General features: G+C 46.0%; 10 protein-coding genes across 22 annotated transcripts in view; 5 read left to right on the forward strand and 5 right to left on the reverse strand.

The window, feature by feature from the left end:
- LOC119843336 (butyrophilin subfamily 1 member A1-like) overlaps nucleotides 1–17511 on the forward strand; it is a 1931986-nt gene that overhangs the window by 1620118 nt on the left and 294357 nt on the right. The gene's annotated exons all lie outside the window — the stretch shown is intronic.
- LOC119843287 (zinc finger protein 850-like) overlaps nucleotides 1–17511 on the reverse strand; it is a 1467609-nt gene that overhangs the window by 1029375 nt on the left and 420723 nt on the right. The window lies entirely within an intron of this gene.
- The window catches only part of LOC119843274 (zinc finger protein 850-like), a 1382451-nt gene that overhangs the window by 731581 nt on the left and 633359 nt on the right, over nucleotides 1–17511 (forward strand). The window lies entirely within an intron of this gene.
- Nucleotides 1–17511, reverse strand: part of LOC119843356 (zinc finger protein RFP-like) — a 1128717-nt gene that overhangs the window by 714385 nt on the left and 396821 nt on the right. The window lies entirely within an intron of this gene.
- Nucleotides 1–17511, reverse strand: part of LOC119843308 (butyrophilin subfamily 1 member A1-like) — a 910188-nt gene that overhangs the window by 695623 nt on the left and 197054 nt on the right. The window lies entirely within an intron of this gene.
- Nucleotides 1–17511, reverse strand: part of LOC119843334 (E3 ubiquitin-protein ligase TRIM39-like) — a 707078-nt gene that overhangs the window by 595686 nt on the left and 93881 nt on the right.
- LOC119843309 (butyrophilin subfamily 1 member A1-like) overlaps nucleotides 1–17511 on the forward strand; it is an 845206-nt gene that overhangs the window by 539846 nt on the left and 287849 nt on the right. The gene's annotated exons all lie outside the window — the stretch shown is intronic.
- Nucleotides 1–17511, forward strand: part of LOC119843327 (E3 ubiquitin-protein ligase TRIM11-like) — a 790215-nt gene that overhangs the window by 450688 nt on the left and 322016 nt on the right.
- LOC119842642 (zinc finger protein 239-like) overlaps nucleotides 1–17511 on the forward strand; it is a 1225455-nt gene that overhangs the window by 108223 nt on the left and 1099721 nt on the right. The window lies entirely within an intron of this gene.
- The window catches only part of LOC119843278 (zinc finger protein 850-like), a 65241-nt gene continuing 58539 nt past the window's right edge, over nucleotides 10810–17511 (reverse strand). For 2 of the 5 annotated variants that reach the window (XM_043496637.1, XM_043496635.1), the window contains exons 3-7: nucleotides 14817–14943; nucleotides 14195–14308; nucleotides 13044–13886; nucleotides 11377–12875; nucleotides 10810–11124 (exon numbers count right to left, since the gene is read on the reverse strand). In XM_043496637.1, coding sequence (XP_043352572.1) covers nucleotides 10990–11124; nucleotides 11377–12875; nucleotides 13044–13886; nucleotides 14195–14308; nucleotides 14817–14943 — 2718 coding nt within the window. In that variant the 3' untranslated portion in view covers nucleotides 10810–10989. Of the gene's footprint in view, nucleotides 11125–11376; nucleotides 12876–13043; nucleotides 14091–14194; nucleotides 14309–14816; nucleotides 14944–15485; nucleotides 15574–16084; nucleotides 16117–17511 lie in introns of those variants that run through there. The other 3 variants (XM_043496636.1, XM_043496634.1, XM_043496638.1) reach the window with 3 other exon arrangements.

A 17511-nucleotide genomic window follows, 5' to 3' on the forward strand; every position in this document is an offset into this window, starting at 1 on the left:
ACGCCATGGCTCATGAAACCCTGCACGGGGAACCTTGACCGCAGCAAGAAGTGGCTCAACAGGCTGAGTCAGCACACAATGACTGTGGAGTGTGCTTTTGGCCATTTAAAGGCCTGCTGGTGAGGTCTATATGGGAAGCTGGACCTGGCCCATGACAGCTTCCTTACAGTTATAGTCGTGTGCTGTACCCTCCATAACATTTGTGAAGGGAAGGGTGAAAGCTTCACTCCGGCATGGACAACTGAGATTCAGCACCTGGAGGCTGAATTTGCACAGCCAGAGAGCAGGGCTATTAGAGGGGCACAGCACGGGGCTGCAAGGATGAGGGATGCCTTGAGGCAGCCATTCAATGCTGAAAGTAGGTAATGTCTGGTGCCCTGCACGGGAGTGCAGGGGTTCCAATGCTAGTAGGCATCTGTGTTTGCTACATGTGATGCACTGACTAGCAGTGCCTGTTGCTTTCCTGGGCTATGCTTGCTTTTAATGAATGCAATAAAGAATGTTTCCAAAACCAAAAAATTCATTTATTGAAAAGAAACAGCTGGAGAAACACACATGGCATGACACACCTGTACTGGGTGGGAGGAGGGAAGGGCGCGGGGTGGAGAATAGAACAGTCACAGATTTGCATATGTCCTGGCATCACGTTCAGCCTTCCTGTCTGTGTGGTGCACTGCGGGCTAGCTAAACTACATGGGGATGGGAGTTGAGTGCAATGGGTAAGGGTTGGAGTTGAATGGGTGGATGATGGAGGCAGCTGGTGGAGAAATGAAACCGGATATCTGGTAAAGTGGGTTGGAAGTGACATTGGGGCATAAGGGAAAGAGTTTGGGGATGGGGCCACAGGGGGGTGCGCGTGCAGAACTGTTCCATCTGCATTGCTATGAGATGCTTAGGAGCTGCTCCGTGGCTTGTTGCTGGTGATCTGCATTCTCCTGGCGAACCCTCCTTTCGGTCTCCCGCTACTCTTGTACTTTTTCATCCTCAGTAAGGCACTGCGGCATGACTTCATGCCGAAGATCCTTGGTTCTTCATGGCCACGCCCTGAGGCTGTGCAGCCATTTGGCTGTTGATAACAAGGATGGCTGGGATCTCAAGGTTGCCTATGTAAAGCCAAAATGCAACATTTTACAGAGGCAGCATTGTTACCACTAGACAGAGCAATGATTCGGCCAGATTTAAACACAAGCAAAGCTCACACAATTGCACAAACTGCCTGTCCCAAGGCAAGCGTGCATAACCCACAAGAGCCCCAAAATGGTGAGTAACCACAGGGGCAGGGGGGACTGATTGTTCCAGGGCTGTACTGTTCTCTGGGGCTCTGTGTCGTGGGGAGAGCCAACAGCTGCAGGGAGCCCCTATACTCAACACTCTCCCCAATTTTCCACAGGTTGGGTTTGTCTTGGAAGATATCTTGCTGCTGAGGGTGATCTGGGAAGCAACGGAGGGTCTTCTACAACAATACGGCTTCCACCCTGGCTCATGTGCAGCTTGCCTGTGTGCAGCAATGGTCCCCCCCGCCCATCACGGCACAGAGGTGCGAGTAGGTTACCCTTACTGGGACAAGGAGCACAGTAACTCTGCCAAGGAACCTGCACAAGCGGATTGCCCAGCTTCTGCGTGAGACCTTGGATGAGATCACTGAGGCTGATTACCACGATGTGAGAGAGCACATCAACGCCCTATTCCACATGTAGACATGCACGCAGCCCCAAGCCTTCTTTCTGTAACCCTCCTCATCCCAACAGCCCGCACCCAACAACTCCCTTCTCAAAATAAAAGCCACTTACCAGGCACCGCCTCTGCTGTTTGCTCTTCCCCAAGCACCATCCGCTGCGACTGGCTACCTTCCTCCAGGCTTGAAAACCGCTCCTGCCTGCATGCATCTAGGGATGCCGGGCCTTCCTCTGGCTCTGGGCCCCCCTCCTCCTCAGCACCCTCACTCCTGCTTTTCTCCTCCTGGTCTGTTGCTCTCTGCGCTGGCACAGCCTCTGAAGTGTCCATGGTGCTTTTCAGAGTGGAGGTGGGGTCGCCCCAAGTATCGCGTCCAGCTCTTTGTACAAACGGCAGGTTGTGGGAGCAGCACCGAAGTGGTGGTTTGCCTCCTGCGCCTTGTGATAGGCATTCCGCAGCTCCTTCACTTTAACACTGCACTGAGTCCCAGCCATAGCTCCCTGTTCTGTGTGAACTCAGGCAAGTCCCTTATTCTGTCTGGGCCTGATTTTCCCTTTTCTAAAATGGGGGTAAAAGCCCTTCCCCATCTGCAGCAGGGTGAGGCTCAACACATTGAAGTTTGCGCGGTGCTCAGGTAGTGCCGTGATGGGAGCCAGATAGGGGCATGCAATAGCTATAGAAGTGCAGCTCTTTCCTGTTCACGTCAAATCACAAAAACACCACACTGGGGTTGTCCCAAACGTTCCTGATTTCACACTGACTCCTTCACTAGCTGGCGTTTCTCTTAACACCCGAGCTCCAGTAATCCTGTGATTACGTGACAATCTCAGCTCTCACTTTAACAAAGGTCAGTTTCTTGCTCTCGTGGCTGAATAGAAAAGGTTGACAATGTGACCAGAGCGAATCCTTCAAGCTCAGAAACAAACAAACAAAAAAATCCAGAAAATAATTTTTTAGAAGAAAAAACCTCATCTTTTCTTCAGCCAACCTCAAGATTTTTGATTACGTGGTGCTTGGCAGTGATCAGTTTCTGTTGTCAGGCCTCTTGTCTCCAGCAAAGGCTCTAAGGACCTACATAAAAAATATGAAAGTTCTAATTTATCTCTTTAGTTCACCCCCAATCCAGGAGGGGCTGTGCTCATTTACTGCTTGGGCCCACAGCCTGGCTCCATGCACATTCCCACACCTTGGCCTCTCTATTTCCGTTTCCATTAACTCTGCTGTCTTAGATAAATCATGGCACTAAATTAGGGAGCTTTCCAGGGGTAGCAGATAGAGATTTAAGGCCTGAGTTCTCAGTGGCACAGGATTGTCAGCCCCAAACTTTTGAAAATGATGAGTCAGGACCCCGAAATTGATGTGATTGACTTTTATGAAACATACACATAATAATATATGTTGAATTCTTTCCATTTGCCTTCTGGTTTCTCAGACCTTTAGGCTGCACTCAGATCATATTTTCAAGTTTTTCTCTGCAACCAAGAAAGCTAGAAACTTCCTTTGTTTAGGAAAGGAAAACCAAGAGTCTCACCTCGTCACATGTTTCTAGGAGCTGGGGCTTTAACAAACGCAACAAATACAATGAGCCTCATTAGAAAATCATGAATGTCGGTAACACTGCAGCTTCTTTACACTGAGCCAGAGCTGCCTTAGTGTACATGAGAAGCAGGCCTTTGAAACATTGATATCAGCTTAACCTAGGTTTTCTCCTGTGAATTTCAGATCACTAGACTTCGAAGGATTAGACTTTATTGGTTGATGTCTGTAAATGTTGATTTCACTCTACACACAGAAACCGGAAAAAATACTCTCACGGCTAATAACTGAAATTTACCAGTAGGCACAATAAGAACAATGCTTCCTGAGAACTTATTAGACATTGATTTAAGACTATTTACTTTGCATATTTGGACATGTGATGTTGACATTCTCTATTTTAATGATTATGAAGCTTTAACTTTTGGAATCTGTCTCTACTGTCATTACATAGTTATTGTCTGACCCAAATATTCTCTAAGCCCGCCCTAAATCTCCCACCACTGTGAACATTTAAATGGAGGACAATTGGAATGAATGCTTAAAACCCAGATTTTTGTGCAACTGTGAATGTTTAAATCAATAAATATAAAATTGCTTAAAAATATATATTAAAAAAAAAAGAATTCTACCAAGCCTGACTATCCTGCCTTAGACACACAAATCCTGCTCCTGCAGGCTCATAGAATCGTAGAAGATCAGGGTTGGAAGGGACTTCAGGAGGTCATCTAGTCCAACCCCCTGCTCAAAGCAGGACCAATCCCCAACTAAGTCATCCCAGCCAGGGCTTTCTCAAGCCTGACCTTAAAAACCTCTAAGGAAGGAGATTCCACCACCTCCCTAGATGACCCATTCCAGTGCTCATCCTCACAGAATCATAGAATATCAGGGTTGGAAGGGACCCCAGAAGGTCATCTAGTCCAACCCCCTGCTCAAAGCAGGACCAAGTCCCAGTTAAATCATCCTAGCCAGGGCTTTGTCAAGCCTGACCTTAAAAACCTCTAAGGATGGGGATGCCTCTCATTGCAAGACCAGAGCCCTAGTGGTACATTGTTCACTAAATGGTCCAGAGGGAGCCATGGCCTCAGAGAACCCCCTGGAAAGTCTCCAGGAGGAAGCTCCATGTCCCATCTGTCTGCAGTATTTCCCAGAAGCTGTCACTCTGGCGTGTAGGAACGTCAGCCAGTGCTGGGAGGGATCCGATACAGCCGTCTCCTGCCCTCAGCAACTGTGCAACACAGAAATGTCAGGCTGAACAGGCAGCTGGCAAACATGGTAGAAATCACCAATTGGCTGAGTTTACAGGCAGCAAAAGGAGCAGGAGGGGATGGGGTATGTGGGGAACATCAGGAGGCTCCAAAACTTCTGTGAAGAGCATCAAACTTCAATCTGTTTGGATTGCCATCTGTCCCGGGCTCACAGAGCTCACACTGTGCTTCCCAGAGGAGGCTATCCAGGTGTAAAACGTAGGGAATTGCGGTCAAGTTTAATGGGTAATAACTCCGGATTTTAATTACAGGCTAATTTCACTGAAAGTTACCTGGCACAGGCACGAGGCATCATTCAGCTCTATAACTCTTCATGGTATGGGAGATGCTTTAACAAAATAAATGATTTGACAGAGTGGCAACAGAGGCAAGTCTTTAACGATACCTGATGTGGGAAAATGTCCTCTGAGATTTTGATGGGGATTCCTGAAAATCTTCATCATTTAAAGAATTCTACCAAACCCAAAGGATCAGACATGTTACCCACCAAGTTAATGAATATTTCAGTTCTTACCTAAATCCACTTACAGCCAATTCTTGTTAACTAAAGTATGCTTTATTAACAGAAGAAAAGACAGTATTGGCTAAAAGATCATTAGACATACAAACGCGAATAGAGTCCTTAGGTCAGTTTCACCATAGAGATGGTGCATTAAATTGAAAAGAGTCCTTTTCAGAATCATTTAATCACATTCTAGTCCAATGTCCAATATCTGGGAGGTCCAGAGAAGACTGGAGATCTCAGTCTTACAACTCAAACTCCCCCTGAATAAAGCTTAAGAAGATCTGAGAGAAAAGGATCAGGTCCCAAGAGTTTATATAGACGTTTCTGCAGCCTCTCGACAGCAGGCAGTCCTTGGGTGAACAATAGGTTTTGGAAGTAAACTCCTATTTCCCAAACATCACAGGCAATAAAACTACATGGATTAACATAAGGTAATTATCCATAAAGCCATTCATAGACAGTTTACCACAAACTTTAAAAAGATATATATATATATACTATGAGATTATTACACCCAATTTTCATTTAAATGTTAATATTTCCTTTTGACTTCTGAATTAACAAAATACAGTCATAGACAGGAACCCTTTGGTTGTACTGTTAATCTTTATCTAGTTACAAATTAACATAGACTACTACAATTACTATGTTCTAGGGCTGTCAAGCGATTAAAAAAATTAATCGTGATTAATCGTGCTCTTAAACAATAATAGAATACCATTTATTTAAATATTTTGGATGTTTTATACATTTTGAAATATATTGATTTCTATTGCAACACAGAATACACTCCATGTATCTGATGAAGTGGGTTATAGTCCACGAAAGCTTATGCCCAAATAAATTTGTTGGTCTCTAAGGTTCCACAAGGACTCCTCAATGTTTTTACAGAATACAAAGTGTACAGTGAGCACTTCATATTTTTTATTACAAATACTTGCACTGTAAAAAAACAAAAGAAATAGTATTTTTCAATTCACCAACTGCAAATACTGTATGCAATCTCTTTATCATGAAAGTTGAATTTACAAATGTAGAATTATGTCCAAAAAATAACTGCATTCAAAAATAAAACAATATAAAACTTTGGAGCCTAGAACTCCACTTAGTCCTACTTCTTGTACAGCCAATCACTTAGAAAAACAAGTTTGGTTACATAGATATATAGATACTAAGGTCAGAAGGGACCATTCTGATCATCTAGTCTGACCTCCTGCACAACACAGGCCACAGAATGTCACCCACCCACTCCTGCGAAAAACCTCACCTATGTCTGAGCTATTGAAGTCTTCAAATCGTGGTTTAAAGACTTCAAGGAGCAGAGAATCCTCCAGCAAGTGACCCGTGCCCCATGCTACAGAGGAAGGCGAAAAACCTCCAGGGCCTCTTCCAATCTGCCCTGGAGGAAAATTCCTTCCCGACCCCAAATATGGCGATCAGTTAAACCCTGAGCATATGAGCAAGACTCACCAGCCAGATACTACAGAAAATTCTTTCCTGGGTAACTCAGATCTCACCCATTTAATATCCCATCACAGGCCATTAGGCCTATTTACCATGAATATTTAAAGATCAATTAATTACCAAAATCATGTTATCCCATCATACCATCTCCTCCATAAACTTATCGAGTTTAATCTTAAAGCCAGATAGATCTTTTGCCCCCACTGCTTCCATCGGAAGGCTTTTCCAAAACTTCACTGCTCTGATGGTTAGAAACTTTCGTCTAATTTCAAGTCTAAACTTCCTGGTGGCCAGTTTATATCCATTTGTTCTTGTGTCCACATGGATACTGAGCTTAAATAATTCCTCTCCTTCTCTGGTATTTATCCCTCTGATATATTTATAGAGAGCAATCATATCTCCCCTCAACCTTCTTTTAGTTAGGCTAAACAAGCCAAGCTCCCTGAGTCTCCTTTCATAAGACAAGTTTTCCATTCCTTGGATCATCCTAGTAGCCCTTCTCTGTACCTGTTCCAGTTTGAATTCATCCTTTTTAAACATGGGATACCAGAACTGCACACAGTATTCCAGGTGAGGTCTCACCAGTTCCTTGTATAACAGTACTGAAACCTCCTTATCCGTACTGGAAATACCCCTCCTGATGCATCCCAAGACCGCATTAGTTTTTTTCACAGCCATATCACATTGGCAGCTCATAGTCATCCTACGATCAACCAATACTCCAAGGTCCTTCTCCTTATCTGTTACTTCTAATTGATGCATCCCCAGCTTATAACTAAAATTCTTGTTATTAATCCCTAAATGCATAACCTTACACTTCTCACTATTAAATTTCATCCTATTATTATTACTCCAGTTTACAAGGTAATCCAGATCCTCCTGTATGATATCCCGATCCTTCTCTAAATTGGCAATACCTCCCAGCTTTGTATCATCTGCAAACTTTATTAGCACACTCCTACTTTTTGTGCCGAGGTCAGTAATAAAAAGATTAAATAAGATTGATCCCAAAACTGATCCCTGAGGAACTCCACTGGTACCCTCCCTCCCGCCTGACAGTTCACCTTTCAGTAGGACCCGTTGTAGTCTCCCCTTTAACCAATTCCTTATCCAACTTTCAATGTTCATATTGATCCCCATCTTTTCCAATTTCACTAATAATTCCCCATGTGGCATGGTATCCAACGCTTTACTGAAATCTAGGTAAATTAGATCCACTGTGTTTCCTTTGTCTAAAAAATCTGTTACTTTCTCAAAGAAGGAGATCAGGTTGGTGTGGCACGATCTACCTTTTGTAAAACCATGTTGTATTTTGTCCCATTTACCATTGACTTCAATGTCCTTAATTACTTTCTCCTTCAAAATTTTTTCCAAGACCTTGCATACTACAGATGTCAAACTAACAGGCCAGTAGTTACCCAGATCACTTTTTTTTCCTTTCTTAAAAATAGGAACTATATTAGCAATTCTCCAATCATATGGTACAACTCCTGAGTTTACAGATTCATTAAAAATTCTTGCTAATGGGCTTGCAATTTCGGGTGCCAATTCTTTTAATATTCTTGGATGAAGATTATCTGGGCCCCCCGATTTAGTCCTATTAAGCTGTTTGAGTTTCATTTCTATCTCAGATATGGTAATATCTACCTCCATATCCTCATTCCCATTTGTCATGCTACCATTATCCCTAAGATCCTCTTTAGCCTTATTAAAGACTGAGGCAAGGTATTTGTTTAGATATTGGGCCATGACTAGATTATCCTTAACCTCCACTCCATCCTCAGTGTTTAGCAGTCCCACTTCTTCCTTCTTTGTTTTCTTCTTATTTATATGGCTATAGAACCTTTTACTATTGGTTTTAATTCCCTTTGCAAGGTCCAACTCTACTTGACTTTTAGCCTGTCTCACTTTATCCCTACATGTTCTGACCTCAATAAGGTAGCTTTCCTTGTTGATCCCTCACATCTTCCACTCCCTGTATGCTTTCTGCTTTTTCTTAATCACCTCTCTGAGATGCTTGCTCATCCAGCTTGGTCTACAACTCCTGCCTATTAATTTTTTCCCCTTTCTTGGGATGCAGGCTTCCGATAGCTTCTGCAGCTTTGATTTAAAGTAATCTCAGGCCTCCTCTACCTTTAGATCCGTAAGTTCTTCAGTCCAATCCACTTCCCTAACTAATTTCCTTAATTTTTGAAAGTCAGCCCTTTTGAAATCAAAGACCCTAGTTGCAGATTTATTTTTGTTAATCCTTCCGTTCAGTTTGAACTGAATTAGCTCCTGATCACTTGAACCAAGATTATCCCCTACAACCATTTCTTCTATGAGGTCCTCACTACTCACCAAAACCAAATCTAAAATGGCATCCCCTCTAGTTGGTTCAGCAACTACTTGATGAAGGAATCCATCAGCTATCACATCTAGGAAAATATGATCCCTATTATTATTACTAGCACTGGTCCTCCAGTCTATATCTGGGAAGTTAAAGTCTCCCATGATCACGCAGTTTCCATTAGTATTTACTTTATTAAAACATTAAAAAGGGCTCTATCCTTATCCAAATTAGATCCCGGCGGTCTATAGCACACCCCAAGCACTATCCTAGGGGAGGCTTTACTAGTTTTCTTCCCCAATGTAATTTTTGCCCAGACAGACTCTGTCTTATCCATTGCATTACTTCTTACTTCTTTACATTCTACCTCATCATTGATATTCAATGCTACTCCACCCCCTTTACCTTTGTTTCTGTCTTTCCTAAACAGCACATACCCTTCAATACCTGTAGTCCAGTCATGACTACTATTCCACCATGTTTCTGTTATCCCTATATCTGGTTTCACTTCCTGCACCAGTAGCTCTAGTTCCTCCATTTTGTTACCTAGGCTCCTTGCATTGGTGTACAAACATCTTAATTTTTGCTGTTTGGCCTTGCTCAGATTCTGTACCCTATTAGGCATGGTCATTCTACAGCCAGTATAACCTATTAGACTGGTATCCACACTGCCCTTCCTCCTTATATACATTCTCCTACCCACGGCTGTATCCTTTCTTACTTCATTTTCTTCCCTCTCAATGCTAAAATCTGGAGTGGAGATTACCTGGACATCTCCCAACCATCTCCCCCAAATTCCTAGTTTAAAGCTCTCTTAATCAGTTGTGCCAGCCTCCATCACAGAAGTCTATTTCATTCCCATCCCGAGAGAACTGTCCTCTGTCCATGAATGCCTCCCAATGGCCATATATCCCAAAGCCCTCCTTATAGCAACACTGCCTAAGCCATCTGTTGATAGTTACAATTTGCAGGAGATAATGCTGCCTGCTTCTTGTTTACAATGTCACCTGAAAGTGAGAACAGGCGTTCGCATGGCACTATTGCAGCCGGTGTCACAAGATATTTACATGCCAGATGGTCTAAAGGGTCATATGTCCCTTCCTGCTTCAACCACCATTCCAGAGGACATGCGTCCATGCTAATGACGTGTTCTAACCGATAATGATACAAAGCAGAGCGGACTGACATGTGCTCATTTTCTTCAACTGAGTCAGATGCCACCAGCAGAAAGTTGATTTTCTATTTTAGTGGTTCAGGTTCTGTAGTTTCCCAATCAGTGTCTTCCTCTTTTAAGACTTCTGAAAGCATGCTCCACACCTCATCCCTCTCAGATTTTGGAAGATACTTCAGATTCTTAAACCTTCAGCCGAATGCTGTAGCTATCTTTAGAAAGCTCAGATAGTTACTTTCTTTGCGTTTTGTCAAATCTGCAGTGAAAGTGTCCCCTCATGTGCTAGGTCATTATCCGTGACTTCGATATTATGACATATTTGGCAGAATGTGTGTAAAACAGAACGGGGGACATACAAGTGTCCTTCAAGGAGTTCAGTCAAAAATTTAATTTTTTTTAAATGAGCATCCTCCACTGGAATGGTGGCTGAAGCACAAAGGGACATGAAACCGAAACATGAAGGGACATAGGCATGTTTAGCATATCTTGCACATAAATACCTGCACTGCCAGCTACAAACATGCCATGGGAAAGCCTTCTCACACTTTCAGGTGACATCATAGATTAGAAGCAGGAGGCATTCTCTCTCGTAAATGTAAACAAACTTGTTTGTCTTAGCGAGTGGCAGAAAAAGAAGTAGCACTGAGTTGACTTCTAGGCTCTAAAGTTTTTAATTGCTTTATTTTTCAGTGCACTTATAAAATTAAAATAATCTATGTTTCTAAGTTATACTTTCCTGATAAAGAGATTGCACTACAGCACTTGTATGAGGTGAACTAAAAAATACTGTTTTTGTTTTGCATGTTTACAGTACAAATATTTGAAATCAAAAATAATATAGTGAGCACTGTACACTTTTTATTCTTTGTTGTGAGAGAAACCAATAGATATGAAAACACAGAAAAACATTCAAAAACATTTAACAAATTTCAACTGATATTCTATTGTTTAACAGTGTGATTCATTGAGATTAATTTTTCTAACCACAATGGATTTTTTTGAGTTAATCACACGAGTTAACAGCAATTAATCAACAGCGCTACTATCTTCTTCCAGTCTGAGCGCTGATGGGGTCTCTCTCCTGTGTGGATCCTCTGTGTGTTATAAGATTTGATCTTTGTGTGAAACTTTTCACATGGTCCAAACACTTATGGGGTCTCTCTCCTGTGTGGATTGCCTAATTGGAAACAAGTTCTGGACTCCATTTAAAAGGTTTTTCACAGGCTAAGCAGTTATGGGGTTACTCCTCTGTGTGGATTCTCTGATGTAAAACAAGGGATAACATCAATTTGAAACATTTTTCCAAAGTCAAAGCACTTACAGGGGTCTCCATCGTGCGTGGATTGCCTGTTGTTTAGAAGGGCTGATCTGTTTATGAAAACTTTCCCAGAGTCTTATGGTATTATGGTCTCCATTTTGTATGAATTGCTTGATGTTTAACAAGGTGGGACCTCTGTATGAAACTTTTCCCACAGTCTAAGCACTGATGGGGTCTCTCTCCTGTGTGGATTTTCTGATGTTTAATTAGGCCAAACCTCCGTACAAATTTTTTCCCACAGTCTAAGCACTTGTGGGGTGTCTCTCCTGTGTGGATTAGCTGATGTTTAAGAAGGGTTGGCCTTTCTGTGAAACTTTTTCCACAGTCTAAGCACTTATGAGGTCTCCCTCCTGTGTGGGTTGCCTGATGGTTAAGTAGGTTTGACCTCTGTATGAAACTTTTCCCACAGTCTAAGCACTTATGGGGTCTCTCTCCGGTGTGTATTTTCTGATGTGTAACCAGGGCTGATCTCCATGTGAAACTTTTCCCACAGTCCAAGCACTTATGGGGTCTCTCTCCTGTGTGGATTACCTGATGTTTAAGAAGGGTTGGCCTTTCTGTGAAACTTTTTCCACAGTCTAAGCACTTATGGGGTTTCTCTCCGGTGTGGACTGCTTGATGTTTAACAAGGTCTGACCTCTGTATGAAACTTTTCCCACAGTCTAAGCACTGATGGGGTCTCTCTCCTGTGTGGATTTTCTGATGTTTAATTAGGCCTGACCTCCGTACGAATTTTTTCCCACAGTCTAAGCACTTGTGGGGTCTCTCTCCTGTGTGGATTAGCTGATGTTTAAGAAGGGTTGGCCTTTCTGTGAAACTTTTTCCACAGTCTAAGCACTTATGAGGTCTCTCTCCAGTGTGGGTTGACTGATGATTAAGTAGGTTTGACCTCTGTATGAAACTTTTTCCACAGTCTAAACACTTATGTGGTCTCTCTCCTGTGTGTATTCTCTGATGTGTAACCAGGGCTGATCTCCATGTGAAACTTTTCCCACAGTCCAAGCACTTATGGGGTCTCTCTCCTGTGTGGATTACCTGATGTTTAAGAAGGGTTGGCCTTTCTGTGAAACTTTTTCCACAGTCTAAGCACTTATGTGGTCTCTCTCCGGTGTGGACTGCTTGATGTTTAACAAGGTCTGACCTCTGTATGAAACTTTTCCCACAGTCTAAGCACTGATGGGGTCTCTCTCCTGTGTGGATTTTCTGATGTTTAATTAGGCCTGACCTCCGTACAAATTTTTTCCCACAGTCTAAGCACTTGTGGGGTCTCTCTCCTGTGTGGATTAGCTGATGTTTAAGAAGTGTTGGCCTTTCTGTGAAACTTTTTCCACAGTCTAAGCACTTATGGGGTCTCTCTCCAGTGTGTATTCTCTGATGTGTAACCAGGGCTGATCTCCATGTGAAACTTTTCCCACAGTCCAAGCACTTATGGGGTCTCTCTCCAGTGTGTATTCTCTGATGTGTAACCAGGGCTGATCTCCATGTGAAACTTTTCCCACAGTCCAAGCACTTATGGGGTCTCTCTCCTGTGTGGATTAGCTGATGTTTAAGAAGAGTTGGCCTTTCTGTGAAACTTTTTCCACAGTCTAAGCACTTATGGGGTCTCTCTCCTGTGTGGATTAGCTGATGTTTAAGAAGAGTTGGCCTTTCTGTGAAACTTTTTCCACAGTCTAAGCACTTATGAGGTCTCTCTCCAGTGTGGATTGCCTGATGATTAAGTAGGTTTGACCTCTGTATGAAACTTTTCCCACAGTCTAAGCACTTATGGGGTCTCTCCCCTGTGTGTATTCTCTGATGTGTAACCAGGGCTGATCTCCATGTGAAACTTTTCCCACAGTCTAGGCACTTATGAGGTCTCTCTCCTGTGTGGATTACCTGATGTTTAAGAAGGGTTGGCCTTTCTGTGAAACTTTTTCCACAGTCTAAGCACTTATGGGGTTTCTCTCCGGTGTGGACTGCTTGATGTTTAACAAGGTCTGACCTCTGAATGAAACTTTTCCCACAGTCTAAGCACTGATGGGGTCTCTCTCCTGTGTGGATTTTCTGATGTTTAATTAGGCCTGACCTCCGTACGAATTTTTTCCCACAGTTTAAGCACTTGTGGGGTCTCTCTCCTGTGTGGATTACCTGATGTGTAATCAGTGCTGACTTCCAATTCAAACAATTCCTGCTCTCAAGGCACCCAGAGGGTTTCTCTGCCTTGTGGCTTCTCCCATGGTTAGTAAGATCTGAGCGCTTATTGAGGTTTTCCCCACAGTCCAAGCATTGAAGTGTTTTCTCTCCAGTATTTATTGTCTGAAGCGTAAGAAGCACCGGTCTCAGAATGAATCCTTTCCCATAACCGAGGCATTCATAGCGTTTGTCTTCCTTGGGGGTTGTGTGCCAGGCTGTGGGATCCCTCTGTCCTTCCCCACGTATAACAGATTCATCCATTTGCTCCCTTGAGTGGTTTCCCAGCAGCCTCTTTGACCTCTGCCAATTTCCCCAGGCTTCTCCCTGTGCCAAGCACTGGGAAAAATTCCCTTCAGCTCTTCCCACAAAAGTCCACTGTAGTTCCCTGTGTCCAGGAATTTCCTGCTGTTGATTCCCCTCCTTCTTCTCACTCACTCTCCCATCACCTGCTGGGAGAGAGACAATGCAGACATGAGTCACTCTGCTGAGGAGAAATTAAGAGGAATAGAACCGAGGGAAAACCCAACATACTAAAGCTGCACAGATGGAGTAATTGGATTCTGCCTCCACTTCTCAGTTGAGAAGGAAACTCCTGCAGTGAACAGGACACGTGGGAATCGATGTCAGTGATATCTGCTGCCTGCAGCCCTGCCCTGGGTGAGATGAGGAAGGAACTGAGGGCACTTACTGATACCTCATTTTGGGGATTCTCAACTTTTTCTTTCATTCACCAGATGATTTGTGTGTCAGCGCTCACCTGTGTGGACGCCTCTCGGGATCTCTCTTTCCTCACAGGCCTGGAGATCGGGCACCCACGGCTCCTCCCCTTGTTCCAGCTGGGTGATCAGGCCAGGTTTGGGAAGGGGAAATCCTGTGCAGGGAGTGAAATCAAACCAGATCAGGGTTTGTGGAGAATTGAGAGAGCATCTGTCAGAAATGATATTCCGTGGGTGGCACCTGTCCCAGTGCTGTGCTGGGGAATGTGGAATCTAAGAGGACGGGAACATGGTCTCTTAACCCCCTTGCTGGAGGCAGACATCTGGGAAGATGAGGGGAATTGTGACGCACACCCAGCTCTCATGTTAAACCCCTGCCTATTTCTAAACCTGCGAAGCCCAGAGCCCTCCACATGACTGTAGCTGTTCCCAAGGAGGAGAGAGAAGAGAGAATCTGTGTGCGACCAAGAAACAACACAGACAGGACAATGCACGGCTTCTCCACCTTGCAAGCTAGAGGGGTTGGGTGGGGATGATTTAGTATGTGACTTATGTTTTGACACCCTGTTCTCATTGGAGCGTGATGAGGGAAGAACCTGACCGGTGTCAGACATGCAGACCTTCCCGCAGCTTCCAATAACCATGGGGCCAGGAATCCCTTACCTAGCGAGGTCACTGTCTTGTAGTTCTCCTGCATGACATCCCTGTAGAGGGCTCTCTGAGCAGGGTCCAGCAAAGCCCCCTGCCCCTGCGTGAAATACACAGCCACCTCCTCAAAGGTCACCGGCATCTGAAACAAGAATCCCCCACTCAGAACCTGCTGCCCCAGCCACAATCCCACTAGTCATGGGGGAGGATGGAGAGAGAAGCAGAATCCTCCCCGCACCCTGCTCAGAGTAGCTGGGAGGTTTCAGAGGGTGGGGAAAAGGTGAGAGCTCCTTGTCCCCCCAGCACACGGAGCAGGGCAGGTTCTTCTCATTTCCCACATGCCTGCCAGTCACAGGCTGATACCGGAAGCAGAGCTCTGAGCTGGAGGCAGGGACAGGAACCTTGACAGCTTCCCTTCGGATTGCACAGCAGCCTCTGGCCAATGCGTCAGGCTCCAGCACTGGGTGTCTGGTCAGTTTTCCCAGCCCTGCCCAGCGGGGTGTTTCCTGTTCAGAAATTGGGGAATGTTTCCACTGCCCCCAATCCACCAATGGGCCTATTCAGAAAATCAGGCCCAGGTTGATCAGGTTCCAGCAGGTTTATCACACCCCGTCCCACCCTGTGTGTTTAACCCCTCTACAATATCCCTCCCCCACCACCAAAAGCTCCCTGAGAATCCCCTACCTGAGCGGGCTCCATCACAGCCATTTCCCTGCCCTGTCCCCTGCAAGATGGGACGATCTGGAGCGAAACGCGGACACGATTCCTCAGCCTGTCAGAGGAGCTGGGAGATTGGGCAGGTTTCATAAGGGGCTGGAGTCCATGTCACGCCCCGATTCCCCCCAGGCTCTCTCCCTGCAGACAGACGCTCTGATTGTATGACTCTGCCATGCTGGGAACAAACCCAGTTAATTCATTACCTCCCTGGACACCCCCCCCCCCGCCTCCGCTTAGAACTAACCCACCACGTCCCTTCTAAACCTCCCCAGAACAGCAGCTCTGAGCCAAACGCTGGAAAAAGAGCAGAATCAAAGGAGTCACTTTCGGGTACCGCCCCACAGCGTATTGTGACCCCCTCTAGCTCTCCCTCGTCTCCCTAAGTAGGGCAGTGCTCAGCAGAGTGAGCAACTGGCTTTTCCTCTCTCAGCTCCTGCCCTTGTTCCCAGGAGAGCTGACTGCCCCGGGGGTGCAGGGAATGGATCTGGGCAGTTCTGGGAGCTGGGAACTTCCCTCCCCCCTTGCTCCTGCAGCCCGGGGGTGCCGGGGGGGCGGGTCTCTCTTACCTTCCCTCCGAGCGGGGCCCCCCGGGGCAGGGGCCGGGCCGGGAAGGGGGCCCTGGCCGGGCTGGGGGCTCTGCCCTGGGGGAGGCTCCCGGGGAGCCGCGGGAAGGGCCCGGCTGGAGATTCCCCTCTCCCGGCTGCAGCCAGGGCTCCGGGCTCCCAGCACCAGCCGCCGGGGCTCGGGGATCTCGCCGGGAGCCAGAGTCGCCGCAGCGGCTGCGAGTCACTTGCTGCGGCCGGGCCTGAGCCCCGCGATCCGCCCCCCCAGAGCCGCCCCCCAGCTGCTCCTGGGTCCTAGCGATCAACCCACCGCGCTGCAGCGTCTCTGTGTCCGGCTCCTGTTACACCCACAGGCGCCAAGGTCAGAAGGGCCCGTCACGAGCATCGAGCCCAGGGATTCTTACGACCAAATTGGGGGCCTCAGAGTGTGGCCAGCAACTCCCGTTGGTGGCCGCTCTGACCCTTTCCCCTATAATCTGAACTAACTTTAGGAGAAACCAGTAAATATGTACAGAGATAAGGGGGTGGGGGGAAGGGTCCTACTATTGTAGGGAACTTTTCTGGCTTATACACCACCGTGATGGAAGCGAATAGCAGAAGGATCTGAGTCCTGGCTCCCACTCCCTTTACCAGGAGGCCTGCCTGACCTCGAGGACTCCCCTTCCACGCTAGTCCCTGAAACCCCAACAAGGCTGGGCCCAGGATTCCTGAGGGACCTTCACCCCCACTCTTGTTGCGATCACTCAGGACAGAAGCTAGGGTGTCGTATCCCCAGTCTGGGGTGCTCTCTTCACTCCAGACGCTTCCCTGATGTCGTCACTCAGGAGTGCACAGAATTTAGAACAAATACGATTTATTAAACAGCAAGGAATAAAAAATTCAGGCAGAAATGGGAAAGGAAAACATGATGTCATCCCACACTGCCCAGGGTCCCCCCTTGCTCTCCCCAGCTTCTCACAGCACCCAGCTCTGGAGTGCTCAGGCCCCAGTTTCCCTCTGCCTCAGTGCTTGTGCTGCTCTTCTTCCATCCCAGCTCTGGCTGCTCCTCTCTCCTTAGCTCTGCCCTTCTCTAGCAGGCAGCTCCAGCTCACTCAGAGAACGGGCTCCTGACTCCCTCATTGGCCTGCCTGTGCTGTCAATGAGGCTGACCTAGAGCCTTGGCTTCTCTCCCTTGGCCCTGGGGTCTAGTCACAGGGTTTTCATTTCTCATTGGCCCTTACTGTCTTTTGCTACTGGGAGAGGACCAACCAAAAACCCCCATTAAGTTTCAGTGAGAGGCCAACCGTCATGGGGTCAGGCATCTTCACGGTGTATGTGAGCTCCAAAGCATCCTTCAGGTGAATTATACATTTCTTTGTTTACCTCCTTCTTCCTGTTGGTGATGGACGGCCACATAAGAGTTTTCTAACACCAACGGTTGGTCCTTTGTC

Source organism: Dermochelys coriacea, chromosome 14, assembly GCF_009764565.3.
Source record: "Dermochelys coriacea isolate rDerCor1 chromosome 14, rDerCor1.pri.v4, whole genome shotgun sequence".
Taxonomy (NCBI): domain Eukaryota; kingdom Metazoa; phylum Chordata; order Testudines; family Dermochelyidae; genus Dermochelys; species Dermochelys coriacea.